The sequence below is a fragment of the Nelusetta ayraudi genome, unplaced genomic scaffold, assembly GCF_046127955.1.
Source record: "Nelusetta ayraudi isolate G7.1 ecotype Tasmania unplaced genomic scaffold, CSIRO-AGI_Nayr_v1 ptg000017l, whole genome shotgun sequence".
Lineage (NCBI taxonomy): Eukaryota > Metazoa > Chordata > Actinopteri > Tetraodontiformes > Monacanthidae > Nelusetta > Nelusetta ayraudi.
This window is the reverse complement of record NW_027466067.1, coordinates 1,927,867-1,940,708: the sequence shown is the minus strand read 5'-3', so window position 1 is coordinate 1,940,708 and position 12,842 is coordinate 1,927,867. Positions and strand designations below refer to the sequence as shown.

The 12,842-nt window shown below is 40.9% G+C and overlaps 1 protein-coding gene across 1 annotated transcript; it reads left to right on the top strand.

Moving 5' to 3' along the window:
- Window positions 1–4,277: 4,277 nt before the first annotated feature.
- On the top strand, window positions 4,278–12,293 carry pfkmb (phosphofructokinase, muscle b). The gene is made up of 22 exons (XM_076024642.1): window positions 4,278–4,446; window positions 5,931–6,004; window positions 6,486–6,563; window positions 6,720–6,909; window positions 7,266–7,431; window positions 7,506–7,550; window positions 7,660–7,768; window positions 7,860–7,955; window positions 8,035–8,127; window positions 8,226–8,351; window positions 8,768–8,832; window positions 8,918–8,981; window positions 9,269–9,415; window positions 9,531–9,601; window positions 10,400–10,487; window positions 10,593–10,745; window positions 10,840–11,004; window positions 11,114–11,175; window positions 11,253–11,364; window positions 11,477–11,576; window positions 11,681–11,786; window positions 12,088–12,293. The coding sequence occupies exons 1-22, from the start codon at window positions 4,362–4,364 to the stop codon at window positions 12,227–12,229; spliced, it is 2,337 nt and encodes a 778-aa protein (XP_075880757.1). The 5' UTR covers window positions 4,278–4,361; the 3' UTR covers window positions 12,230–12,293.
- Window positions 12,294–12,842: the final 549 nt, after the last annotated feature.

The following is a 12,842-nucleotide window of genomic DNA, read 5'->3' as shown; positions in this document are numbered from 1 at the left end:
CCTTGAGAAGGCTATTCAACCTTCATTCACAGCACAGCCATGCTGAGCCGAGACTGTCCAGACTGCAAGTTGAGGCAACATCCCACGAGCCAGGGTAACGTTCGGCCTAATGATTCCCTAATGAGTTTCACAACCTGGCAACCGAATAAATCCACTCACATGTCTACAGGGCGGGACGAGTCCCCAGATCACCTCCAACTTTGACTCCCTAAACCGGTAACAACCTCTAACACTTGCACCCACACACCTGCAGTCAACTTGCCAATTAGCCTCATGTGCATGGAGGAAGGACACACACACACACACACACACACACACACACACACACACACACACACACACACACACACACGTGCGCACACACATGGAGAGAGAGAGAGAGAGAGAGAGAGAGAAATTAACTTGTTAACAAAACAGAGGTCAGTGCCAGCTGTGGTCAAAGTGAATGAAATTAACATTTTTTTTCCTATTGTACATTTCAAAATTATTAAATAAAAATTATTATAAACATTTATTTTTACTGAGATTAAACCACTGCACATGAAATAATCACTTTAGGATAAACATAGAGTTGACAGTTGATTAAAAAAAAAAAAAAAAGAACAAAATAATTACAAATAAAAAATCCATCTAAACTCCATACTCTCTTTTTGACATTGTAGTAAATGTGGAATTATATGAAAATGGAGACTTAGGGGGAACATGTGCATGAAAGATAGGTGTAGGAAACTTTGTCCACAGATATTGTAATCACATATTTGTCACTAGCAGAAATAATTCAATGTCACACTGAACTGAAGAAAAAAAAATGTCACATTTTCACATGATGGGAGACAGTGAAGGTTAGCCTGGAGCCCAATCCAGTCCATATTTCACTGCATTAGCTCAGTTGGAAGTGTTTGGACTGCTGTTGTATCGACCCATATTGTTTTCGTGGCCTATGTGAGTGTTAATACTGTCTGAGAAGAGAGGATGGGGATTACCTGGAAATAGTTGTATTGATTGGGGAGCTGCCTCAGGAGACGGCTACACATTGCTCAACCCACCGGGGGCGCACTGTGTCGGAAAGATGCAGCACAAGGAGGCAGCAGACTGAGGCCTCCTGGGACGTGTGTTCAGAACAAGCTGCCTTTTGTCCACAGTGATACACTGGCTGTGGAGGCCGCTTTGGTGGTGAGGTGCCGTGGCATTAAAGGCGGAAGACATGTGACCTTCACAGGTACAACGGAAGCGGACAAATCTCCTGGCAGTGTGTGTGTTCATGGAATTGTTCTTTTTGTTTTCCACACTGTTGCATTGCTCCTTCTGCTTCCTGACTTTTTAGGAGCTGATTGAGGATCAGGATTAGATTTTAAGGGACCTTGTCAGAATGGTCAAGATCACAGGCTCAGGACGGAAGAATATCTGAATATCATTCCATTCAGTTTCAGAGGGATAGAATTTGATTTTTTGCCCAAATCGATCAAAAGTAAAATTCTGTAATGTAAACGATGAAACAGAATGTTGCGTGGTTACATTATTCAGACCTGCCGGATTGTCTGCGCATGACGTGTGGCTGTAGAAAGTCCTTTTTGAATAAATGCAGCAACACATTAAACACCAGATTAAAGTAGATCACATGGAAACAGTTCACATGACGGAAAATAGCCTGCATGTAAACAGCAAACAACATTCAAATTCAATACAATAGTCTATATTTGACTAACTGTTGTTTGTTAATAAATAATTATAAAGATTATTTATAAAACCCTATTCTAACAGGGATGAAAACAGTTTAAGTTTAATAACCAATTTGACTCAAGTGCTGATCTAGTCGGTTTGCTTTGGAAAGATGCTCTCAAGCGTGACGTTTTGAGAAACCTCATACAAAACCACATCATGGCACGTAAATATTTGCAGCACCAACTTATTGTTTGAAACCTGTCAGATTTATCTGCAAAACAAAAAGTTTGCCAATGCTATTACAACTCTATACATAGTGAGTGCAGTTGCTGGTGGTGTGTATCTGATTACCCAAAATGCTTGCTTGATACAAGGAGAACATTAGTCCACAATTAAAGCGGTGATGCCATCTGTTTTAATATAGACCAGATGCTGAATTGCAGGCAGTGAGCTCGATGTGGTCAGTGATCTCAACAGCTCTGTTCTTCCTGCTGGTCACACTGCTGGCCTGCCTGTTGTCCTGGACCAGAACAAAAGTTCAAGGTAGGCACCTCTAGTGTTCGTCTGTTTCGTATCATCATCATCATATTCTGCTGTTTGTTCACTTTTTACGAGCCCCAACTGTCATGGCTTTAATCAGCATACACCTGAATCGAATTTAAAGTATTTGTAATAGAAAGTATTTGGACATGTGCACATTTTTGAGGCGCTCAAGTGCTCCTAATATTTGCTCGTGATTTGCTTTGAGGGTGACGCCGCACCCTCACACTAATGCTGTGGGGGAGTGGCCCCTGTGTGATTTAATAGATAGCCAGCGCTGTAAAATTCTTAATCTATTTAAAGGCACGTCCAACATGTAGCCTGCAGCACCGGAGCCTCAGGCTCACTCACAACTCAGTCTTTGCCTTTCTCACCCTCACCACTGACCATTCACAGCGTTTGAACAGAATCTCCTCATCTAGAATTATTGACTCAATGTCATGTGATGTATCGATTGTGTCACTGATCAAGTGTTTTGTAACAGCAAAAATCTTTATGACTGCGCAGAGGCAGATAAGAAAACTAATTAGATAGACTGAATATTCAGCCTAATTGGATGGGCTGAATATGCTTCATAGGCTGAATATGTAGAATATAAAAGAACATTTGGCTTAAAAGCTTGTGAGCAACAACTAAAAAATTAAGAGGAAATGCTAAGTTTGTCTTTTTTCTCTTGTTTGGAAGACTCTGTGGTCATCTTGTAGATACTTTCTTTTTTTTTAAGAAAGCTTGCTTTTTGAAAATTGATGCATTGCCTCAGTGTAGGCGGGCTGCACACACTGACATGATAAGACCAATGGCCGTCAGCTAAGGTAAGTGGTAAGTGCCACAGTGATAGTTGTGCTTTAAATACCAAAACAAAGACCGCAGGGAAAACATGAACGATGCTCGAGTGTATCGACTTTTGCAGACGAGGGCTGTCATGTAAGTCTGATGCGTTCCTCTTATAGTTTGAACAGATTGGAGCAGAGTAACTACAGTCGTCAGAAAGTTTGGCGTCAGCAACAGGAAGTGTGTATTCCAGTGTGAGCCAAGTCTCACTGTGGGTAACTTGTGTCTGTGTGTTCCTCCTCTTTAGCCGGTGATGACTCCTCAGCGTCTGAGGTCAGAAGCAGCACAGTTTCCTGTGGTCATCCAGTCAGAGATGTTGGTATGGCTTCTTTTTTTTTGCCATTAAAGGACCTGTGCAGTCAGTATGAAGGTCTTACGGGGTTGCAAATGGCAGTATGGTGGTGAAGAAACTAGAGATGAGACATACACCCACACATAAACACACACAGATGTGCACAAAAAAATCCCACACCTGCAGCCATCCCTGCACAAGGGCTGCTTGTTTGCTATTAAGGTTTTAAAAAGTGCAACTGAAAGCCCAAACAGCCCACAGGCACTGTAGACTGTATAATTAATTAAGTCGGAACACACAACAGAATGTCCTTGATGCTTCATATGGCCGGGTCAAATCTTGTCATGATTTACTATTGCTGCAATTAATTACATGTATTCAGTGCAGCGTTTTTAATTTAAATATAGGGGCGCTGTCATCACGTGTGTGTGCGTGTAATTCAGTCAGAACCTTGTTTAAAAAGACAAGCTAATAAATAACTGAATTTAAACAAGCAACTGTATAGAAGAAAGTTTTGACATGGTCCTTGTTCGTTATAACTAATGCACTGTTTTCGCCTTGGGCGATAAAACCTACTTCTCAAAAACATCGTGAAAAGCATAAATACAAATAACCAGAAAATTCAAAAACAGGGGTAAGGCATGGTAAACACAGTGGAGCAATAGTTGATGATTTAGACGGATCTGTTGTGCAATAAGAAAACAAACAAACAAACAAACAAACAAACAAACATATATTGTTACATACAAAATTTTATTGCTCGAAAACATTATATGGATTTTTTTTTTGCTGTACTTCAAAAATTAAACACTAACTGTGTGGATTTGTGTCTGTGTGTGCGTACACGCACATCTGAGCACGCGCCTCACTTGTCATCCAAGAAGATAGTTCAACTGTGCTCTTTCACACTTTACATAACAGGCAGCTGGATTTAAAGCAGAGGGGCTCCCTCTCACCACGCACTGTGCAGCAGACTGGCGGAGAGTTTTGTCTCATTCTCGGCCTCTTTCCCACAGCCGGCTTCAGCTCCGCAACCATGGCTCAGCCAAAACCCACTGATCCCACAAAGATGGGGGTAGGTAGGGCCATCGCAGTGCTCACCTCGGGAGGCGATGCCCAGGGTGAGTATGCCAGGATGGCAGGGTGGTGAGTGATTGGGGAAAGCCTTGACATTGCATGTATGGTGTCGGAGGTCTGGATTGGTCACAGGACTCTGACAATGGCCCATAGTAAATAACATGCAGAGTTTAAATAGCAAATACTGGAGCTGTTTACATGTTGAGTAAGTGTATCCGTTTGGATGTTGAGTGGCTGTACTTATTTTCAGAAAGTGTTGAGTGGCTGTATTTGTTTTCAGAAAGTGAACTGTTGCTTTTTTAAAAAAAAAAAAAAAAAAAAAAAAAAAAAATCTTATTTTTTTATTTTTTTTTCTCTGTATGCAAACCTACAATACCTACTGCTTTCTTTTAACTGCAGGCAACATTCAAGTCAAATGTGACAACTCACTCACTTTTTTCAAATTGCTGACAACTTTCTGACTTCACTGTAATGACTTCTCCCTTGCGTAACACCAATATAGTTAGCAAGATAGCTAGCAAGCTATGAGATAGAATTAAGCTAATCAAAAGGTCATTGTGAATTCTTTCACCCAAAGCTGCCAGGAGCAGCCAGACAGGTTCTCCTCTGACCTTTAACTTGATGAGGAATATCTTCACTGTGACCTTTTGGAAACGTGTCAGTGACCCCATACAACACTCTGGTGTGAGACACTGAGCAATCTATCTGTCTGTACTGCCCATCTGGACATGGAGAGTGAAGTGTGTTCATGCAAACCCCAACCTTTTATTTGCTATCCAAATTCAGACTTTTATTAGTCTTTTATTTTCACTTGTGTTTTTGCATCTAAGTTCCTCATTGGAAATAAATACCAAATGGAAATGGAAAAAATTTGTGTGGTGGTTCCATGTTCTCATGATACGTGCTAAACTCAATATGCTTTACACCTACAAGTCACCGTTCACCCACTCACACAGTTGCAGTTTCATTTCACACATGATCTCCCTCACTGATTGGTCCAGCAAGTGATATTGACAATGCGGGTTGGGTTTAAAACCAGCAACCTTTCATTACCAGTACAACCACCTAAGCCATCACCTGTCCCAAACACTTAATCCGCGACAAGGTCTAATTTTAGTGGGGTTACTCCTATCACGTGTTTGTGAAGTGTTATGGTGCATAAGGGCACTGAGCTACTGCTCATGTGCTCTACTCCCTTACACTGTAAGTGGAGAACCTCCTGGCACCCAAAATTTAATTTCACCTCACTTGTGGGTCACTGACGCTGTTGAGAGCTCAGTGGCATTTGGTGCAACAGTCTGGCCGCTGCTTACAATGAAATTATAAAAGCAAAATGAGAAAAAGAGATAACTGACATGGTTATGATTACCTGTTACTCTGTTGTCAGAGGACTCACTACATGTTCAACAGCCGCTAAGAAAAATAATAAGACAGGTCTAGATACAGGGATGTCATGGAACCCATTTTTTTGTCTGCTTTGCTGAATTCGTCAATAAAACTGACATGAAAATCTCATCCCTGTCGACAGGCATGAATGCAGCCGTAAGAGCAACAGTTCGAGTGGGGCTTTACTGTGGAGCCAAAGTGTTTTTTGTCCATGAGGTAAATACGTAGCTTTTTTTATTTGAGCATTTGATAAATACTGAAAGCTGTATAATGCATAAAGTAAAACAGTGTAAATGAATGATAATAAAAGAGAAATTTTTCATTCTTTTTTAAAGTTTAGCCTCATATTAAGACATTTAGATGTGTGATTGAACTAAGTGTTGATTAACATACTGAAACACAACATAAACTTTTATTCCCTCATACTAGTCTAGGATTTTTGTTCTCAAGGTCTAAAAAACATTATTCATACTTTTATGTACTGACCAATTCCAAAACCTCACCAAAGAAATATCACATTTTTTCACATTGGTATGTACAAAAGCAAAGACGTACAGACTGGTCATGTTTTTTTTACTGAAATTGTTTGAAGGATGTCAACAGACAACATACATGAGGAAACACATGGCAGCTAATGGGACTGAGGGTCTTATCTGGAAATACACAGAAGTGATTTTTGCTTCACCCTTGTTGACAGGGTTACCAGGGTCTGGTAGATGGAGGAGACAATATCTGCCCAGCTACCTGGGAGAGTGTCTCAATGATGCTACAGCTGGTGAGAGCAAATCCTAAACATCTAAAAGCCCCCAAAACCTACATATTTCTCATGCCCTGATGTTACTGGAAAAGAAAGCAGCTCTTCATCATTTGCACTGCATTTCTCAAATTTCTGCATTTTTAACTTTTTTTTTCAATTCTTGCTTGACATCAGGGTGGGACTGTGATCGGCAGTGCCCGTTGTAAGGACTTCCGCACCAAGGAGGGACGAACCAAGGCTGCTTACAACTTGGTGAAGCTGGGCATCACCAACCTGTGTGTGGTAGGAGGTGACGGCAGTCTGACAGGTGCCAACATGTTCAGGACAGAGTGGCAAGAGCTGCTCGCAGACCTGGTCAAAGCCGGTGAGAGCCAAGAGCCTAAATATCAGTCTCCTTAAATGTCAAATGTCCTTGGAATGTATGTTCTCCATGTATCATGACTGTTAGGGTTCTTTCATATTTATGTAAAGCAAGCACTGAAAGTGTAGCGTTGAGACTGACACTGTTGGACTGCGTGAAAAATAACGACCAGTTGCTGCAAAGGGCTGGAAACAAGAGACATATTTTAGTACTGTACATCTCCACTGCAGGCCCAATGTAAGCTTCTCTGGCTAATTAGATGGAAGCAATACTGTAAAAGTGATTTCTCCCAACCAAAGGTGAACACTGAAGTAGTACTGGACATTTGGAAAGGAGTTGATGTTTGAATCTGTGCTCAGGTAAAATCACATCCAATGAGGCCAAGTCTTCCTCCCACCTCAACATTGTTGGCATGGTGGGCTCCATTGACAACGACTTCTGTGGCACTGACATGACCATTGGGACGGACTCTGCCCTGCATCGCATCATTGAGATTGTGGATGCCATCACAACCACAGCACAGAGGTACTTGGAGCTTTCACTTGTATCTTTTGTTTGTCCTTGATAGGCTGATAATGTCAATTAATGTCATTTTGCAGTCACCAGAGGACCTTCATACTGGAGGTGATGGGCAGGCACTGTGGGTAAAGAAAATCATTTCTTTAAAACTACCATCCCTTCTTTTCTTCCTTTTCTTTTCTTTTCATAAAAAAGAAATTTGTATTTTAAGTTAATGACTCTTTCCAACAACAGATACCTGGCTTTGGTGGCAGCTCTGGCCTGTGGAGCCGACTGGGTGTTCATTCCAGAGATGCCTCCAGATGAGCAGTGGGAGGAGCATCTGTGCAGGAGACTCCAGGATGTAAGAGTCTGGCCGTGGGGCCGATGTTGATCAGCAGGTTTGAATCTGAAAAAAAACCCTGTGTGTTTAATCCCTCACCTGTCATTTCCAGCAAAGAGGCCGCGGCTCCCGCTTGAACATTATCATTGTTGCCGAGGGAGCGACGGACCGCAGCGGTAAACCTATTACTTGTGAAGATGTGAAGCAGGTCAGTAAAGTCAAAGCAATATGAGCCTGTGCAGGTTGCCCTGTAGGAGTTTATCTTTTCATACAAACTCTCTTTGCAGTTGGTCTCAACGAAACTCGGTTTCGATACTCGCACGACCATCCTGGGCCACGTCCAGAGAGGTGGGACCCCCTCGGCCTTCGACAGAATCCTGGTAATGAATCATATGTCTGGAGCACTTTGAAACCCGCATTATTCATGTACAAGGAAAATGTGCCCACTCTTGGTCTTCTTTCGTCAACTGCACCTCAGGCCAGCAGGATGGGTGTGGAGGCTGTGATGGCTCTGCTGGAGGCCACACCAGAAACTCCTGCCTGCGTGGTCAGCTTGTCTGGGAACATGGCTGTCCGGCTGCCTCTCATGGAGTGCGTGCAAGTGGTGAGTCTCACCTTTTTGTCATTGGCGGGTGTGACTTTCCACCATCCTCTAGAGTAAGATGAAAAGGGCGTCAGCAGAAGGCATGATGGGTGTTAAGGAAGGCCGCCTGACAGTACGTTTGGTATTCAGGCCACTGTCAGGAGGGCTTCCTTTAAAAATGGCGGTGCAAGATGGCAACTAACAAGGAGCAAAACCCTTATTGCTCTTTGTATATTCTTATATACATGAGAACTGTTCCAAGGGTAGGAAAACCAAATGACTTTTATTGTATTGTCAGTATACACTTTTATTTATGGATTTATGGGCAGTATCTTGAACTTTTACCAATATGAAAAACATTAATCAAGCCAAATTTTACACACTGGACCTTTAAGAGATTAAGCGTTTTGTTTGTTTTTCCGGCTATCCTCTTTCAGACGAAAGACGTCACCACAGCCATGGCAGAAGGGAGATATGAAGATGCAATCAAACTCAGGGGAAAGTAAGGTCCTTTTGGTTCTGCGTCAGAAAATTATTACCTTCTACTGAGTTTTTAAATGTGTATCTCTGCGGAATCTTGCTACCAGGAGCTTTGAGAACAACTGGAGCACGTACAGAATGCTGGCTCACGTGCACCTCCCAGAGACAAAGGTAATGCAGAGAAGCTGTTTTGTTTACATTGAGTGTTTCTCTTGTGCACTTTTTATTTTTCATCTATTTTGTATTTTTTTTGTAATCTTATTTTATTCTTATTTTTTCTATTTTGCACTTTGTACTCTTGTTTCAACCTTGGATTTTGTGTAAACTCGGTTGCTTGCAACACTGCAATTTCCCCATGTGGGACTAATGAAGGAGTATCTTATCTTATCTTATCTTATCTTATCTTATCCTTAAAGTCCAATTAGTGACAACTGTCTCTGTGAACTCTTTCACCCCAGAGCAACATCAACGTAGCTATACTGAATGTGGGAGCTCCATGCGCTGGGATGAATGCGGCAGTTCGTTCAGCTGTCAGGATCGGGATCCTCCAAGGCCACCAGATGCTGGCAGTGCATGACGGCTTTGATGGCTTGGCCCATGGATTGGTAAATATTCGTTGCACTAAAATAAACATAGTGATGAATTCACTACATGGTAGTCGATTAGCTTTGTCACTCAAGGAAAAAGAGTTGGACTGAACGTGGAACCTTCCCTATACAGGTTGAGCCGATTGGTTGGTCTGGAGTGGCAGGCTGGACTGGAAAGGGAGGCTCCAATCTTGGCACAAAACGGTGAGTTATTTCAACACATCACCATTGTTGTTTACATAATACAAAAAATGTATTTTGGAGTGGGTTGTTTTAAAGGTCCAGTCTGTAAAATGTGGCTTGAATTATGATTTTTATATTAGTGAAAGCTTTACATTCTGCCCATAAATACATTAATAAGAGTGTATAATAGCATTACAATAAGAGTCAAAGTTTTTGGTCTTGATCCTACTTAGCTGCCATCTTGCACCACCATATTTCAAGCCACCAAGCCTGGTGTGGACAATCCCAGTCACCTGACGGTGCATTTCATAATTAAGGTGAAAACTTGCATCCTCAAATAAACCAACAAAGAAGAAGGTGGATGAGGTATCCAGGTTTGGGTGCGCAGATCACCGTAGTTCACTGGCAAGCTCAGGAGAGGGAGGGAGAGTGGAAGACGCTGCAATCTGCAATGTAACCACTTGATGTCGCTGTTTCTTCTTCAAAATCTCCAAATATTAAACACTTCACCTTTAACTTAAGAACAAAAAGTGAAGTGAAGTGAAAGAGTAGAATATTCTTTAGTCATTTCCATTAGAGAGAATCTTTCCATTTTCTAGAACAAGGCATGGCTTTCTCTGCAGTTGCCCCTCAAAAACAATTCAAGTACAAGTTTTGATTAATTGCTCAAAAAAATAATTACAATTTTTAACAGGGTGGTAACTGTCAAATGACCATAAGAGAAAATCTATCACAGCCAGTATTTGAAGAAACAGGTTTACTGACCAATTACTTATTTCCTATCATTAACATTGGTGTCTGTGATCGGTGTTTTTGAAGAACTCTGCCACTGGACTTACTGGAGGAGATCAGTTTGAGCATTACAAAGTTTAACATTCACTCGCTGATCATCATTGGAGGTTTTGAGGTTTGTTAATCAAACGTTTCACGGCCATCTAAGCACAGTCCCTAACATACAGTAAATACAGTGTGGGCAATATTTCACAGAATTCCTCCTTCCTTCCTATCGCAGGCATTTGTCGGGGGTCTGCAGATGGTGCAGGCCAGAGAGAAGTATGAAGAGCTTTGTATACCCCTTGTTGTCATCCCTGCCACTGTCTCCAACAATGTTCCTGGATCTGACTTTAGTATTGGCACAGATACTGCGCTCAACACTATAACAGCGGTGAACATATAATAGAACACAAACTGCATAATATTATATTTGATTTTTGCTTGCAAACGTGTTCATGTTTGTCTCCTGTTTAATTCTCTTAAAGACCTGTGACAGAATCAAACAATCTGCTGCTGGCACCAAAAGAAGAGTGTTCATCGTGGAAACAATGGGAGGATACTGTGGATACCTGGCAACAATGGCAGGCCTGGCCTCTGGAGCTGATGCTGTTTATATTTATGAGGAGCCTTTCAGCATTCATGACTTACAGGTTGGTACATGCTAAGTACAAAGGAGAAATAGAGAGGTTACATCAGTCGGGGAAGAACAGCTGGATTTCTATTTTTAAACTCAGTTGTCCGCCATTGAAATTTCTGTAGGTCAATGTTGATCATCTTGTGAAGAAGATGAAGACCACTGTCAAACGAGGACTTATTCTGAGGTTTGTAAAATCTTGTGTCAGTAGTTAGATTTCATCTCAGCATGGTTAACTCATGGAATTTTCCATATCTGTTTCAGAAATGAGAAATGCAATGCAAACTACAGCACAGACTTCATCTTCAACCTGTACACTGAGGAAGGCAAGGGTGTGTTCGACTGCAGGAAGAATGTGCTTGGGCATATGCAGCAGGTACAATAAGCGACCATATGGAGTTTAACAATTCATTAACGTAAACATAGATACATCATCTACTATTTTCCATATGGAAAATATATTAATAATAAAAAATCAATGCCATCAGGGTGGAACACCAACTCCATTTGACCGAAACTTTGCCACCAAAATGGGGATCAAGTCCATTTTATGGCTGACTGACAAACTGAAAGAATGCTACAGACACGGTGAGGACATGGCCTAATGAAAGCACTAAAGATGTTGCATAAACAAAAAGTGTATGTCAGTGTCCCTTGCTTCATGTTGCTAATGTAAATTTTTTGTCCTTCAGGTCGTATATTTGCAAACTCTCCAGATACTGCCTGCGTGTTGGGCATGAAGAAAAGATCTTTGGTCTTTCAGCCTCTGGCAGAGCTTAGCGAGCTCACTGACTTCGAGTAAGAATTCATTTCTAAATTGGACTTTTTTTTGCCTCAGCATAATTTTGTAATAATTCAAAATATAAAATAGAGGTAAAGTATGTTTGTTAAACTTTTGTATGTGTCTAAAATTTACAGTTTGATTTGAGTGCTCACAAAAAATTGAAATTAACATGTTTATGCTAATAGATTAGTTAAAAATAACAAAGCCTTTCAATGTTATTTCAGTTGTGAGAAATGATCCTCCATATTGAAATATCTTAACAATCTTTATTTTATTGTCCCTCTCTTCTTTCCACTTGTCTTTTCTCTCTCTCAGACACCGTATTCCAAAAGTCCAGTGGTGGGTAAAGCTGAGGCCCATCCTTAAAATTCTGGCCAAATATGAAATCAATCTGGATACCAGTGAAAAGACTGCGATGGAACACGTCATCAAGAAAAGGGGCCAAGTCCCAAAGTAGCCTCTCATTTTAATTAAAAGGAGCAGCTTCAAATAAATAAAACTGTGATCCAATTCAAAGAAAATTGCTTTGACTTGTTTGTTTCCTTTGTCTCCGATCTCCTTTATTTTCTTTTTTCAATTTCTTCTATATTTTTAATTTCTAATAATCTAATTGTGTATTTTGAAGAATATTATTTAATTTGGGGCAACATTAATATATTCAAAATGATAATAGCTCCCCAATTCAACTATTTATTGCCAATTACAATACCATCTGCTATTTTTAAGAAGTATGATGATGTGGTCAAACAGTTCTTATGGGAGGGGAAGAAACCTTGAATCAAATTAAGCAAACTTTGTGAACCAAAGGAAAGGGGGGGGGATTGTGGTTTCCAGATTCAAGGTTATTTGCCATGTCTTTTGAAATGGCCAAATTAGCTAAATATTGGAAATTGACAGATAATACTCTAGATTGGATGGATATTGAAAATCAGCTATGTTCACCTTTTAGTGCAAAAGAGAAATTGTCCCAGTGCAGCGATGCAACAAATCCAGTTCTGATTCACTCAAGAGAAATATGGGCCAAAGTACACCGGATGCACAAAGTGTCAAATTATGTACAGCCATATGCC

Bases quoted from the DNA above. Each gene is read 5' to 3' on its own strand.
- pfkmb (XM_076024642.1), top strand. From the start codon at position 4,362: ATGGCTCAGCCAAAACCCACTGATCCCACAAAGATGGGGGTAGGTAGG. The intron at 8,833-8,917 runs GTAAGGTCCTTT...TCTTGCTACCAG, and splicing joins GCAATCAAACTCAGGGGAAA to GAGCTTTGAGAACAACTGGA. The intron at 8,982-9,268 runs GTAATGCAGAGA...CTTTCACCCCAG, and splicing joins TGCACCTCCCAGAGACAAAG to AGCAACATCAACGTAGCTAT.